The sequence below is a fragment of the Vulpes vulpes genome, chromosome 14, assembly GCF_048418805.1.
Source record: "Vulpes vulpes isolate BD-2025 chromosome 14, VulVul3, whole genome shotgun sequence".
NCBI lineage: Eukaryota > Metazoa > Chordata > Mammalia > Carnivora > Canidae > Vulpes > Vulpes vulpes.
The window spans coordinates 101,731,716-101,747,652 of NC_132793.1; the positions used below are offsets into that span (position 1 = coordinate 101,731,716).

Consider the following 15,937-nt stretch of genomic DNA (forward strand, 5'->3'; position numbering starts at 1 on the left):
ACCCTAAGAGCACCTGCCTCTTGATGTAGGAGCCAACAATGTTCTCAGAGGGCCCTAATCACCACCTCACCCAGCTCATGCACCAGCTGCTGGATTGGATTGCTGTGTTCTGGTCCCCGCTGCAGGTTGCTACCTCCTAGTATCTGGGTCTTACCTCCATGTTGAACCCCTGACTTTTTACCTGTTCACTGGTGGCTGGTGTTTCTAGGATTTCAGTCAAGGTCTCGCCTGGCTGGAACCGGATGACATCCACAATTAAACGTTTCGTGCTGAAAGGAGACGCGGGAAGAGTGTAAAATCACCAGGTGTTCCGCCATCCTCTCAAATGGAGCTAGGCAGCCGCAGTACACATGCCATCTCACAAAGGTCCCACTGAGTAGCTGCAAACACAAGGCACTCCAGGGCCCAGGTTTATTTATGCAATAACAACAGCATGGGTACCAGGGTTAGGATTTCTCAGGTGTAAATCTCACTTTAGCATCTTATTAGCAAATAGGGACAGAAGTCTTGTGCTGAGGATAATAGATAAAGAGACCAGAACCACGAGGGGCTTAAAAGGCCAAGGTGATGGCTTCAGGTATGAACAAGTGGATACGTCCGCCGAGGCCAAGGGATCTCTGTGCTGTGTTTACCTCATTCTTCTCACTTCTAGTACTCACTTCAGCAGGATAGTCCGAGCATCCATCTCTGCATTTTCGTCTCCAGGCACATCAAACTTGTTGGTTAGCGTGAGAGACACTTCTGTCTTAGCCAGCGCCTCCTTATTAGGGTCATTTAAATTGCCAGCGCTCTCTCCTATGGTTTGGGGAGAGTAAAGAGGATCAGTATAATAGAAGAGATACTGGAGAGGATACACTAATACAAGGAAAAGAAAATGCAAGCCTAAGAAAATACTTGAATAAGCCAACATTTACACTATGGCAAGGACACTCTTCCTGAGAAATAGACTAAATGCCAAATAATAAAAGCAAAGGATCCATAATAAAATAATTTCATAAATGTTTAACAAGTCATTTTAATAACTGTAACATGACAAATCTCTAAGATATTCTGTTCATTTCCTTTACAGAACTTTTAATTATAGGATTAAGTGTATATTATACACATGTAAACTTCTCTCTTCCATTGGATCTCAATTCCTCACAAACAGGAGTGGATCTCATCTGTTTTCTTCCCTCATGCACACTCAGAGCTCGGGTAGTGCAGAAATGGACGAGGTGGCAGTTATAGCACTCTTCCAGCACCTTCCCTGTCACTTTCTGGGCAGTTAAGTCAGAACTTTACCTATTAGGGACTCGATGGTGGGCACCTCGCCCAAGTCGTCCAGCAGCTCATGGATTGGATCATTGTGCTCTGGAGCGATGGCATCCTGGTGATCCAACAGGAGCTGCATCAAATACCCAGTAGTCAAGTCCATGCATAACACTCAGCCCATCAGCCCTTAGCCCCACCAACAAGGCCAAACAGCACACAAGGGGTCAGATAACAAAGCTCCTGCATTCAAAGAACTGACAGGCCATCCTCAGCAAATTAACGTAAGTAAATGATATATACTACAAAGCATCGTGCTGGCCTCTGTTGAATGACTTATGGGATAATGCATGGAGAGGAAATACCGGTACTCTCTCAACCTTGTAGATACAAGGGATTTAAGTGAACCCTACAAGGGAGAGAACAACAAAACTACAGACTTCTATATTCAAAGTCACCAATGTACCTACAACCAGTTCAAATAACTCACATGCATACTTAATGTATACCATATACAGCATCTCCTAGTTCAGAGAAAAGTGCACAGAATCCATGTTGTCCCCATATTAAGGGTTCTCAAGCAGACTTAAGACACTATTACCCTAGGAGATGCCCTCAGAAATTTCCCTTACATTTTATATACTTCTTTACTTCCTGTTCTATATACCCCCGAAGGAGAAAGGAATGAATTATAAAAATATTGAGGAAAAGAGGAACACTCAAGGGAAAATCACTCCTAAGGGCCACAGAGGAAAAAGTGGGTATTTTAGATGCTAGAAAATAACACCGAGGGCCAGGATAAACAGAAGGAGAAGTAAAAACAGTATTTTATCAAGTCCCTAGATGGGTGCTCACAATAGAGACTATGCAGCCCACCCACGGAGACTCTATTTCAGCAGGCCTGTGGTGGGGTCCAGAAACTTCATTTGTGACTATCAGCCCAGGTGACTCTGATGTAGAGGGCCTGGGATCATTTTGAGATATTTAGAAGGTCTTGTTAATACACAAAGAAAGAGAAACAGCAAGGCAGATGTGAGGTCTGTAAGATCAAAGGAAGGTAAGGCATCTGGCTTTCCAGAGATGGTAAGCAACACCCAGGGGAGGCAATTAAGGCTAGAGCAATGAAACTAAGTAATTAAAGAAAAAATACTTACAGTGTGGGTGTTGATGATTTCACCAATGGAAATGTAGATCACTGGTTTGGTGAGGGTCACTAAATCAGAATATTCATCCACATTAAATTTATCCTGAAGCTCGGGGACATCACAAGCAGTTTGGAAAAACCGTCTGAAAATAAACATGAGAGCCAGACCCCCGGGTGACACATATGTGAGAAGCTGGCCAGAGGACATCCCACAAACCTCTGGAGCAATGAGTTCAAAGAGAAGCCAGGCAAGGCCGTTGATTCCAAAGAAGTTACACATGTCCGCTGGGCTTCATGGCCTTGGGGTGGTGGTTCTAATAACTTCTCCCTCCACCCAGTTTTAATTCCACCCACAAGAACCGCTCACCCATCATTTAAAACAGTTTGCGAATGCCGGAGTCATTAGGCAAACCAACTTTATCTCTAAGACAATGCCATGAACTCAGAACTGGATGTTTAATTTATTAATGTTGAAAGCACTCTAGATTCTTTGCTGATTACAAAGTAACACATGCCTAATGTGGATTCACTGCATTTATGTTAAGTGTGGTCTATTTTGTTGGAATACATTTTAACAGCTCAAAATCCCCTTTACCACCTCCAGGGACTATGAGCATATCAAACACCTATCCTATGGTATGGCAGGGCCCAGGCAAACTCAAGTATATATTTAATCTTGTCCTGACATTCAGAGATAGAAACACACCCACAGGACCTTTTAAGTACCTTATTCCTTTTCCCCTACCTGAATTTCTGGTAGGACTGGGAGAGATACTCATTAATGATGCCCAGGTGAGCATTATCTCCCAGAAACATCTTATTGGAAGCTGCATGCTGGAGCATCTTTGCAATGGAGCCCAGATTTCGGCGTTGGTCTGTGGTGAGCTGGCCTCCTGCTGACAGGTCAATGATATCAAAGGCATCGGGAGCAACGATGGCAGGATTCATGTATCGATAGTAAAGCAAATTACCAATAATCTGGGAACAGATGAAAAAAAGAAAGACAGCTGTGAAAAACCACTCCACCAGGTAAGCCACAAATGACTTTGCTAGCAAAAAAAAAAAAAACCAGAAAATGCAGTCCTGTGAGGAAAAGTAAAACACTATGCACGCATACACACGCATGCATGCATGCACGCATGCACACACTTTCTCTCGAGGCCTGAAACTAAAACAACAGAACATCCCTCAGTTGGATGCAGAGAAAAAGAAAATAACAGAACCAAATATCACTATAATGAAAGAGCAGGTTCAGAAGGTAATCACTATAGACTTAAAGTCTGTCACTAAGCGTTTTAGGGCATCTTTTGTTCACATATCAGGGCAGCAAATAAGGCTACTATCACCCATGTGACCTAATTAGCAATGTGTTATATGTCCACACACACCCCATCCTCATGCTGCAGACTTTAGTGGTGGACAAGTTCATGCCTCTGAAATTAAAGCCACTCAACACACATCTCCTCCACAGAAGAATTCAAGGACAGTCACAGCATTTCCCCTGGAGTTTCATTCCAAAAAAACAAAACAAAAAAATTTAATTCACCTGAATAGAAAGTCTAGAATCGAGGCCTCATTGTAGGAAAGCACAGAACTAGGAGAGAGAAGAAAAAAGCGTTCAGATTAAGGGGGGGAAAGGAAGGAGCACAGCCAAGTAAGAAAAGAGTGATCAGCAACAGCCTTAGCAGAAACCACGGTGCTTGCTGCCATTCACCCCGCCACCAGCAGAGGGTGCAATTCTTCAGCGAAAAGATAGGACTCGGAGAAATTCTCTTAAGACAGGAAAGTCACCTCCTCTACTTGTTTGATGTCTGTGTGCCAAACAATAAGGGAACTACACAGGGACTAGGAGAGGTATCATTTACTATTTACAATCATTTTCAAGAGCTCACCGCCAATGGCGAGCTACTGTTGGAACCTGCGCTTGCACACTTGCCGAAGCTCTCAGGTTGGGCCTTGTTTTCTAACTTTTTCCTCAAAGGGCTACTGGAAGGACAAGGACGTGCCAATGTCCAGATTCTTACCTTTAGCAGCTCATCCTCACCAGCATCAGGGAACTTCTCATGTAATGAGTCCTTCAGCACTTTGGCAATGAAGCGCATCCCATACCTGTGGGATGGACAGACTTCCGTGAGAGCGGCCGGAGCAGGGGTGCCAGTCATACTAGGTGTGGGGGCAGTCATACTGAGGGGGATCATACTGAGGGGACAGTCATACTGGAGGCATCATACTGGATGGGGGAGGGGCAGTCATACTGGGCTCTATCTGGGGTCACAACCCATGGCACTCACGGGATTTTGTCCACAGAGCTGATGATGGCTGAGAGGAACTTGTCTGTCACTGCCCGCATGTTCCTGATGGAGTTGTCTAGACGTGTCTTGACCTCTTCATGAGCCAGAGCCTGCTCAGGGGTCACATCATAGGGTAGTTTGCTGGGAAAGTAAAAATCATCCCCAACTGTGTTAGTTAACAGCCAGGAGCAGCCTGAGGCAGGACTGTGTCTTTCAGAAACAGACCCAGAGAGATAAGGTAAGTTGTTCGTGCGCACAGAGCTGTTAAATGTAGCGCCAGATGCTGAGCTCTGGTTTTCAGCTGTGAACTGGGTGCCTATCACCATGTGCCAGGCACTATGATAGGCCCTTGGGATAAAAGGTACATAAGACATGATAGCTCCTGAGTCTCTCACAGACTGGTGGGAGAGACACACAGATGCCAGTAAACATATTGTGACACAGATTCACAGAAAAGGGGCTGCCACTCAGATGGGAGGAATTGAGGAAAACTTAAGGAAAGGACACCTGAATTCAGGATAAAGGGGAAAAAAAACTCTCTTCCAGGAAGGAAGATCAAAAGCAAAACAATGGAAGAGAAGGAGAAACAAGGTGGTCGAGTAAAGAGGGGCCAGCTTGTGGAGAGCCCTGTATATAACACTAAGGTCTGCATTCTCCTAGAAGCCAGGGAGAGCTAATAACAGGTAGCAGACCTGAATTTGAGGAAGATTTCTCTGGTCCCCCATGAAGAATGAATGAAAGATGGATAGTCACAGATGAAGAGATGGGTCAGTGTCACAGAATGGTCAAGACATGATGAGGGCACAAACAAGGATGCAGCAGTGGGGACCAAGGGGACAGGTCTGAGATGCTATGGGGACACAGTCAGTGAGAATTGGTGACCCTCTGGGTATTGGTGAGGGAAGTGACAGATACATAGAGGAACTAAAGCCTGAAGAGTTATTAAGATCCCTCAGGGAGAGGGTATGGAGCTTGAAGAAACAGGCAGGAAAACAGCAGGCATGCTAGGCTTAATTGGGGAAGATAGGAAGGACTGAAAGACAAAAATGAAATGCAGGGGCCAAGGTTCTGGAACCGTCAATGAGGTCAAAAGGTAGTAAGGATGATCCTAGATTAGCTGGATGGTCTGAGTCCCATCCTAAGGGTCCTAATGAGACAGAGGCAGGGGGAGACTTGGCATACCCAGGAGAGGCAGCGATGTGACCACAGCAACGGATTACAGTGATCGGGCCACAAGCCAAGGATGCCAACAGCCCACAGAGAGTGAAGAGGCAAGGAACGAATTTTGCCTCCTGGGGAGCTCAGCCCTGCTGACATGGTGCTCTCAGCCCACTGGTACTGATTTCAGATTTCTGGTCTCCTGAACAAGGAGAGAGTCAATTTCTGTTGGTTAAGTAAGATTATCATATATTTTATTATTTATAAGTTGTGTTCCATACCTCTTTTCTATCAATAAACTGTGTAACTTTATGTGTAAACGACATTTTATAAAAAGTAGTAATGAGGGCAGCCCGGGTGGCTCAGCAGTTTAGTGCCACCTTCATTCAGCCCAGGGCGTGATCCCACGGTACTGGGATCGAGTCCTACATTGGGCTCCCAGCAGGGAGCCTGCTTCTCCCTCTGCCTGTGTCTCTGCCTCTCTCTCTCTCTCATGAATAAATAAATAAAATATTTTAAAAAATTTTTTAAAAAGTAGTAGTTAATGAGAAAGGGAATACACATACTCAACAAAGCAGAATGTTACATTCCTCAGATTTTAGAGGTGAAATTCCCAAGAGGGAACCAGGCTCAGTCTGCTCTGTATCTGGTGGCCTAAGCTCAAGGATCCATGATGCCTACAAGAAGGATGGGCACCCACTGCACCTTCCAGATATCAGTAGCAAGAATGTGTTGAAACCAATTTCCATTTTATGAAAAACAAAGACACCAGTTTGTGATAGTCACTCAGAAGAAAAAAAACACCCTGAAATGCCTACCAGAACTTTGATCTAAAATGGACTCATGGACTGTGAGAAGGATATCTTAGTACCCTTGAGCCAGTCAGTGCCCTGTCATCTAAGGATGGCCTGGGTTGCCAGCAAAACTTCCCAGGCGAGTACTGAATCTGTTGGCCACATTCCAAGATTTGAGCCTGAGGAGTACAAGGCAAAACAAAAATGGACTTTCACCACATCAGCAATGATCTGCCTCCAGGTAACAGATTTTTTTTTAAAAGATTTTATTTATTTATTTATTCATAGAGACCCAGAGAGAGAGAGAGAGAGAGAGAGAGAGAGGCAGAGACACAGGCAGAGGGAGAAGCAGGCTCCATGCAGGGAGCCCGACGTGGGACTGGATCCAGGGTCTCCAGGATCACACCCCGGGCTGCAGGCAGCACCAAACTGCTGCGCCACCAGGGCTGCCCTCCAGGTAACAGATTGACACATTACTGAGAAATGGATCAGGTGCTGGATGATCCCAACAGGGGCTAAGGCCTTTTTAGTCAGTAGAATGTCTGTTCTCTACCCAGAGTGCACCTTCCTCTTTGCCTGGGGGCCAGGTACCTGGAAAGGAGCATGATGCTGAGCAGCACTATTCAAAGTATGAGCTGGTACCAGTTTATAGATCAGTCCAGGATGGGAAGAGGCCTGAGCCAGATGTAATCAACACACTAGGTCCTTCCCTAGCAAATCTGGCTATGAAAAACACCAGCTGAACTAAGCAATGTGCTGAGACACACAGTGGATTTTTCACTTACTGGTTCAGAGCACACTTTGAGTAGCAACAGTATGGAGAGCCACTCCTCAGCTCCAGAAAACTTCACGCATGACCTAACTCTCCACAACAACCGGGAGAAACCACCCTTGACCAAGCTGCTCAACCCTCTCTTGTCCTCACTCAAGCTGGATAAAACCAGAAACATGCTGGCTCTCAGACCTTTATTTTCCCAGCATTATGCACATCAGACTGACACACCTTTCTTTAGATATGTTAATGTTGGTGGTTCAACTCCCATCCTGGCCCAACCCTCCCCCAGGATTCAAGGGTAGCCCCACACCATCCCCAGGTCTTTTTTTTTTTCTTTTAAAGATTTATTTATTTATTTATTTATTTATTTATTTATTTATTTATGCATGAGACACACACAGAGGCAGAAACACAGGCAGAGGGAGAAGCAGGCTCCACACAGGGAGCCTGATGCAGGACTCGATCCCGGGACTCTGGGATCACGCCCTGGGCAAAAGGCAGGCGCCAAACTGCTGAGCCACCCAGGGATCCCTCCAGCTCTTTATTTTTTAAAAATGGTTTTATTTATTTATTCATGAGAGACAGAGAGAGAGAGAGAGGCAGAGACATAGGCAGAGGGATAAGCAGGCTCCCTATAGGGAGCCTGATGTGGGACTTGATCTCGGGACTCCGGGATCACACCCTGAGCCGAAGGCAGATGCTCAACCACTGAGCTACCCCAGAGTCCCCGCAGCTCTTTAATGAAACATGGTGATCTCACACACAGAAGTCTTCCCATCCAACTGCATCTTCAGTGATGTCAGTGTCCCTTTAGGTCCTGGACTTCCAAGCTCCTTCCACCTTCGGGCATGAATACTCTGCTCCAAGCTCTCAGCAAGTCTGGCCCCATCTTAATCTTTAGGTTTCAACTAAGTGAAATTTCACCTTCTCAGAGAGGCTTTCCCTACCCACTCTGCCTGAGCTAGCTCCCTCTTGCAATTTTCCATTATAGTTCCCCAGGCAAGGCTTGGTAAAATTGTTAATTTGTAATTTCATTTTTATGCACCTGTCTCTCCCATGCAATAAACTATGAACAGGGGGCAGAGAGCCTGTTTTGTTCATTACTATATTACTATATGTATATATCTAACACAGTGCCTGGCACACAATAAGCACTCAATAAGTAATTTGCTGAGTATATGGATCAATTACCAGGTCAAAAATTTAAAGAAGAGGTTTCTAAGGAAAAGCTATTTGAACATTACAAATCAAAGGTTAACTGCTTAAAAAAGAAAATCATGAAAATAGGAAAGGAAAAGATGTTGCAGTTGTTACCATACCTTGCTTCTCCTGTTTGAGACTCCATCTGATTGACCCAAGATTTGTATATATCCACAGGGTCAGTTTTGATGTTGAGAGACTTGTCATCCATAATCTCCTTCACGACAGGGGCCAGGATCTGTCTAAGGGCATTCTGGCCCCGGGCACCTCGGTTGAAACTCACAACCATCTTAATAACTGTAGGATTTCCTGTCACGATCTCTTGAACTTGATCAACTTTTGACCTATAAAACATCAGATACAAACTCAATTTAAACTAATCACAGAATCTATCAATGTAGACAGTTTCTACTTAAAGAAAGGCTCCATCCTCCAGAAAGAGCAACAGCTGAAAGAGTGCTCTTTCTCTAGAAACATTCCCTGACAAACCTGAATCCAGGACCCTCCTGTTGTTTGCAGACTCAATCATGGGAACATGAATGGTCCTTTATTAGATAAATATGTGGAATCTTCATGTTTGGATCAGTTCTTTAAAAATCATATCTTAATATAGAATCTTCCTAAAATCACTTTAGTAAATCTCTTAATCTACCACCTCCCTGAAGCAGCAACATGTTAGACTCGTGATGTAAAAACTAGAAGCTTCTCTCAAGTATGCATCTCACATAGATCATGGTGTTAACTGAGGTCAGGCAGTGGTATGGGCAGGCCTGACTCTCAAACTGTGAGTGTGTGTGATGGTGGGACAGGTCCCATGCCCAGCAGCAACCCATTCATACTTGATCTCCTCCTGGAGTGCTGTCTTAAAGAGCCGAAGGAGCAGGTACTCCTCTCGCTGGTTGGATGCGTAGTTGTATAGGGTAAAGATTACAGAGTCCATGAACTTGGTGGACTTGTTCTGGGGCATCTGAAAAATCAGCTTCGCCAGATAGGTGGGGTTGGTCTGAAATAAAACCGAGGAATAAGTAATTTCTAGGTAATATAAAGGCTGGCACAAATATTCAAGTTCTTTTAAACTTGAAGGATTAGAATGTGCATTAGTAATAAATAAAAATAACACAGCTCTTTCCTTAACCCTTAGTGGAAGCCAGAAATACCCTCACAGAGATGTATGGGAAAGGCTTCCTTGTGGGAAATAAGCTAAATCTTACAAGATCAACTCCAGCCACTCACCTGCAATAAATAAAACAGGTGTTGATAAGCTTCCAGTTTTTCTCTCTTCTCCTTGCTCAATGCCTTGAGACCTCCCTTCTGCTTATTCAGCATCATCATATCAGACAACTGTTCCTTATTTTTCTTGGTAAGTTTTTTACTGTGGGAAACCACATCCTGGAAACGAAAGCATACACATAAATCAAAAAGCTTTGAAAGATGAAACTGGATACTGTAGGAAAGGTCATTTAGCACCAAAAAAAAAAAAAAATTACATGAAAGTCTGCTGCACTGGCAGATCCCATTAACTATTTTAGAATCACTACACTGTACCCTATCTTCAGCACACCAATCAAGTCTCTTACTTCCACCTCCCTATTAAGAACCTGCACCATAGGGATCCCTGGGTGGCACAGTGGTTTGGCGCCTGCCTTTGGCCCAGGGCGTGATCCTGGAGACCCGGGATCGAATCCCACATCGGGCTCCCGGTGCATGGAGCCTGCTTCTCCCTCTGCCTGTGTCTCTGCCTCTCTCTCTCTCTCTGTGTGTGTGTGACTATCATAAATAAATTAAAAAAATAATAATAAGAACTTGCACCATAAAAACATCCAAGTACTCAGGAAACCAGCTTCTGGGAATCTATAATAAAAATACAGTCTTAAATACCATAAAAGCTACATATTCACTGAGACATTAACTGCAATGTTATTTGTAGTAAAAACTTGAAAAACAACCTAAATATCAGATGGGTGCTGCCATTAAAAATAGTGTTTACGACTAATGATCATGTGGGAAGCATCTTATCCTCAAATAGTAAGCGAAAATGTAGGATACAAAATGACTGTGGGGGGTGGAATTAAAGGATTAAATCCTTTAATCCCTTAATTAAATCCTTTTCTCTATTTAAAATTTCACTACTGAGTTATTTAGTTTCCTACGTAATTTTTAAAGGATATATGGCATTAGCCAAAAAGAAAGCCAGCCTCCACCCTCCCTGCCAGTCAGAATAGGTGAGGCAGGGGGTACCAAGTAGGACGAAGGGCCCCGAGGCCTCTGCTGGCGCTGGACCATACCTGCAGTGTGATTTTATTTTTCACGAGCAGTCCAATTTTGATATCCATGAGATTGAGGTCATTCTCCAGCTGCTGGTTAGAACGAATGAGGGTAATGACCTCTTCTCTCATCTTCATCAGATCAAGCTCCTCCTGAAAATCTTGGTCACTTTGGTCAAGCAGGTGGACAAATTTTCGGACCACAATCATAGGAGGGTCCTCGGCATTGACTAACAGAAAGAAAGAACGTGTGAGATGGGTAATGGAATTACCAAAAAAGTTCTAAGTCTTGGGGAAATGTCAGCATTGTCTTGAAATAATAACTTTATACACACATAAGATGTTTATTTTTGAGATATGCAAAGACAACCAGCAAGTGCAGTCTTTTTGGTCATGCCACAGGTTAATACAGCAAGCAGCAAGACATGTAGCCACGGGTTAATGGAGAGACTTACGTCACGAGCAGCACCCTAGCCCCCAAGCCTTGCCTTCAGGACCAGAAAAGAGATCCGTGGAGAATACCCAGAACCTGATGGCTCTCAACCACGGCCTCAACTCCTGTCTGCCGAGCACAGTTACTCACTGAGAGTCTTGTAGTCATCACGAGCTTTGTTTGCCCGAATAAAAGCCTGGATTTTGATAATGTCATTTATCTAAGCAACAAAGAAGAAGAAATTCCTTTGTTTGTTCATCAAAAATACAGCAAAACGAATTCTACTGGTCCTTATACCCAAGGGTACTTACATGGTCTCGGAAATACTGCAGGCGATCTCTATAGCGCTTTCTAGCTTGGTGCATCCTAGTCAGGGACTGAATCTGTGGAATACAGAGCCTGAAAATTAGGACAGTCCTTCTTCTCAAGACCTAGTGCACTCAAAACTCTACACTGAGAAACACTGTGGGACTACTGTACCTTTACAACTTCATCTTTGTGGGCACGCAGGTAAGCTAAGCGGTCCTGATATGCCTTCTTCTGCTTGTAACCTCTCCATTGTGACTGAAATCATCAAACGTTATAGTTGATATATTACTTCCCAAGGATCAGAGAAGTAAAAAAATCTCATCTTCATCGATTACCCAAGAGCAATTCATGATGAAGCTTCCAAAGGACTATGCCCAGCAGTGACAGGGGAATGAGGGCACGGGCTGTACTGGAGGGCACATGGCTACCTCCCACTTCCCTAATATTGCCATAGCCCTTCATTCCTATTAAGGGCACCCACAACACAAGTTCTCTTCTTGGCTCCTTACAGCAAATCAAGTGAAGACGATAAATGTTAGTATCCCCATGCACAGATGAAGAAGCAACTTAAGAGGAGGCTTAGCACTCCCTGGCAGGGCTGGGGCCTTAATTCCTAACTCAAAATTTTTCCCGTGATGCCATGCTACCCTGTCACTGTAATCAAACCACAGCTGTTTCCCCTCAATATTCAAATCTGACACAAAGGAATGGTGTTATAAGTTACCCAAGAACTGCCTCTGGGCTGGACAACTCACCACTACCCCATCTAGCACACTCTGATTATTGTGATTGTATCAGTAATAAAGAGGATGCACTTGTCAAAAAAAGGAGAGACCAAGAAGTCAGAGGGCAATAATCACTCTCATTTGATTCTAAGAGCTGTCTGCCTACTACCCCTGCTCTGGAATCCCACTGGCTACCTGCAGAAAGGGCTCTGGATACCTGAATGCAGGTGATGGCAGGGATTTGTTTCTTCAGGAAGTTCATCCTGGATCGGAATTCCTGTCGAACCAAGTATCCACGGCAGCAAGCCTGCAGCCTGGTGATCAAGCCTTCATTGGCCAGCCAAAGCTGTTCTCGGTTGTATGCAGCTGTCACCCCAGAGATGGAGCTCTGAAAAGGCATTCAGCCATATTGGGAGACATACATAGCAGAGAATGGACACAACTTTAACCAATCTCACCCACAGCGCACACACCGACCCTCAGGGCTTTCCAAGTCTGTCCCACAGTAGGGGGCTGTAGGAATGAAGATGTCAAATCTATTTCTCAGGGCCAACACTGACTGCCGAGAACTGCATTCGGACGAGAGGACGGAGTGGCAGGTACAACACAGGGCTGGGTACCAAGTCCCAGAAGCCCCTACAATGCTCATAGTGGAGGAAGGAACCAGGGGGAAGTGGCTGGATTGCAAATGGCCCTGACAAGTAGCCTAGAGCGTGTGGGCTGTGACCACAGGCATTGGAGAACCGGCAAAATTTCCAACAAAGGAATCCAGCCAGGAGTCTTATTTTTAGAAAAGCAGCACTGTTATCAGAGGAGCTGGCAGGTTGGTGTCAATGGGTGAATCAGAATGTGGTTACTGCAATCCAAGGAAGGGGTGACCCAGGTCTGAGTGGGGGCAGCAAGAACATCTGGTTATTCCACCCCCCCCCCCCTTTTCCTTGGTATCAGAGCCTTGATAGGTTTTTCTGGCCAATAGCACATACAGTTAAAAGACTACATAAGCTGGGGATGTAAGTGGCCCATGCAGTGTAAGCAGAAGTAGTTCGGGAAGACCTTCGGGAAAGCTGCTTAAGAGAGAGACAGACAGCTGGCCTCATGCCTTCTTTGCTCTCCTTCGCTTCCTCCTACTCTGTCTGCCTGGTAACTGGATGGAAGGAGCTCCAAGCTGTCATTCTGGATGACAAGGTGACCTTGAGAGTGGAAACCACATGGTAAGAATGTCAGAGCAGAAAGACAGATGGACCCTGGGAACAGATGGCACAGTGGAGCCACCACACCTTTGCTGGACTGCCCAATTCTGGGATTATTTTATGTGAGAAAAAAATACACCTTTATATACTATCGCAGCCTGTTTTTCTGTGAGACTGTGTCTGAGGTGTCTGCTGGACTTCTAGACAAATGGAAAGGCAGAGCCGGTGGTTAGAAGGAGGAGTCTGGAGGTACAAAATCTGGGGTTCACAAGCACAAAGGAGAGAGCTGGAACCACAGACCTGAATGAGGCCCCTGAGGAAGAACATGCAAAGGAGGAGGAGGCCAATGGAATCCTGTTGTGGTTCAAGTGGAACGAAGGCAGGCATCGAGGGAGATTAAGATGGAAGAGAGAGGGAAGTGGGAGAAACAGAAGAGAATCACACTAAGGAAGCCAAAGAGTTGCAAGTTTAAGGAAGAGAACACAGTGAGAGGTCAAATATGAGGAGATTTCCTAACTGAACCTGGCAATTAAAAGGCTATCAAGAAGTTCTAAAGTAAGAGTTTTACAGGGTGTCTGGATGGCTCAGTTAAACATCTGCCTTTGGCTCAGGTCATGATCCTGGGGATCATGAATGGGGAGTCTGCTGCTCTCTCCGCCCATCTCCTGCTCACACACTTTCTGTCTGAAATAAAATCTTAAAAAAAAAAAAGTTTTACTAAAGTAAAGGCTGGACAGGAAACTGTATTGCTGTGAGCTAAGTGAGTGGTAATGGGCAATGAATTAGTGAGGGGCAGATTAACTTTTAAGGCATTCAGCAAGAAGAAACAGTGACAAGTTTGTAGGCAAGGCCAAATCAGGAAAGTTCCACAGGCTTTAAAAATACTTTTTTTCCCCCCTACAATGAAGGCAACAAGACTATGTATGCAGGCTACTACTTAAAAGTATACCCCTGGGTCAATGGCATCAGCATCACTGAAGGGCTGGTCAGAAATGCAGATCCCCAGGCCTCATCTCAGACCCACAGAATCCATCTGCACTTTACCAAGATCCCTGGGGAACATTCTCTCTCTCTCTCTCACACACACACACTCTCTCTCTCTCTCTCTCCACTCTGAATTCAGAAAAGCACAGATCCAGGTGACATAGGAGAATTTTCAGAACTATGAGAGGAGGAGGAGTACAAGCTGTATAATAAACTAGAAAAATGAGAATGAAATCAAGGACAAAATGAACAATAAGCTTTGGAAAAGAAAATGATGAAGGATTCAGTGAAAATCCAGATTCACTGAAAGTACAGGAAGTGGGGAGTGGGAGAATCCAATTTGATGGCCACTATTTTTCTTTTTTTAGGGAGGTTAGTTCATGCACCAAAATGAAGCAACACCCTTCCCCTTTTTAAAATTCTATTTAGGTCCATATGCAAAATACTAGGTAGGAGTGTCTCTGTGGAGGTTAATGAGCTAAACAAAAGAGTGACTCAAAAAAAAGCTAAAAATCACTCTGCTAAAGAGGTGGCCAGGTTTCCTTACCGTGGCACGTTAAGCCCTTGAATTCAACTTGAGCCTCTTTTTGCATACTGGCAGTGCTTGTCTCCCCATAAATGGCCCATGTTTCCCCAGTCCTTTGGGCCTTTCCCCACACACAGTCCCTTCCTCTTTTCCACACCTGCTGAAATATTATCTGTGCTTTCTCCAGAACAAGATTAACTGCTTCCTAGACATTCCCTCTACGTCACTGTTTTTTAGAGCATTTGTCTCTGTCACCTCACTCTGCAGGACTCAGTTCTGGGCTGTTTTCATCAAAACACTGTGAACAACAGGAAGCCAGAGACTCTGCTACATTGTTACATCAAACTGAACATTCACCCAGTTTGAGGGCTTTCATCATGGTGAAATCATTAGCAGAGAAGATGAAATGCCAGGAAGGTAAGAGGAGAACTTCAAGCTTGGGACACAAACCTGGCCCTCTAAATAATGGGACTATTTCACTTTTTACATATGTAGGTATTACAATTATTCTACACAGGATCTGGGGAAGCAGATGGCCTTTACTGTCCTCTCTCTAGGAATCTTTGTGCCTATTAGTATCATCTTGGGGTGCCTGGTTGGCTCAGTCCACAGAGCACCTACCTGACTCTTGATTTCAAGGTCATGAGTTTGAGCCCCAAGCCCCATGAGTTTGAGGCCCATGGTTTTAAGAGATTACTTAAAATAAATAAATGAAATGAAATGAAAATAACATTTCTAAATATGACCTCACTGAAAATTTCCCCTCAATAACCTCTCTTTTAATGTTCATTAGACAGCTCTAGTTTAATGAGCATTAGCTCAGCACTAAGTAATGTGAAGAGTGCTCAAGAGGGGGCACCTGGGTAGCTCAGTGATTGAGTGTCTGCCTTTGG

The 15,937-nt window shown here is 44.5% G+C and overlaps 1 protein-coding gene across 1 annotated transcript in view; it reads right to left on the bottom strand.

The window, feature by feature from the left end:
* IQGAP1 (IQ motif containing GTPase activating protein 1) overlaps positions 1-15,937 on the bottom strand; it is a 108,157-nt gene that overhangs the window by 12,804 nt on the left and 79,416 nt on the right. Inside the window, exons 19-33 of the mRNA XM_072737343.1 lie at positions 12,562-12,732; positions 11,791-11,874; positions 11,622-11,693; positions 11,461-11,530; positions 10,899-11,107; positions 9,847-10,002; positions 9,453-9,616; positions 8,733-8,957; positions 4,687-4,827; positions 4,420-4,504; positions 3,141-3,373; positions 2,406-2,538; positions 1,285-1,387; positions 660-795; positions 182-269 (exon numbers count right to left, since the gene is read on the bottom strand). Of these exons, the coding sequence (XP_072593444.1) occupies positions 182-269; positions 660-795; positions 1,285-1,387; positions 2,406-2,538; positions 3,141-3,373; positions 4,420-4,504; positions 4,687-4,827; positions 8,733-8,957; positions 9,453-9,616; positions 9,847-10,002; positions 10,899-11,107; positions 11,461-11,530; positions 11,622-11,693; positions 11,791-11,874; positions 12,562-12,732 (2,070 nt within the window). The remainder of the gene's footprint in view (positions 1-181; positions 270-659; positions 796-1,284; positions 1,388-2,405; positions 2,539-3,140; positions 3,374-4,419; positions 4,505-4,686; positions 4,828-8,732; positions 8,958-9,452; positions 9,617-9,846; positions 10,003-10,898; positions 11,108-11,460; positions 11,531-11,621; positions 11,694-11,790; positions 11,875-12,561; positions 12,733-15,937) is intronic.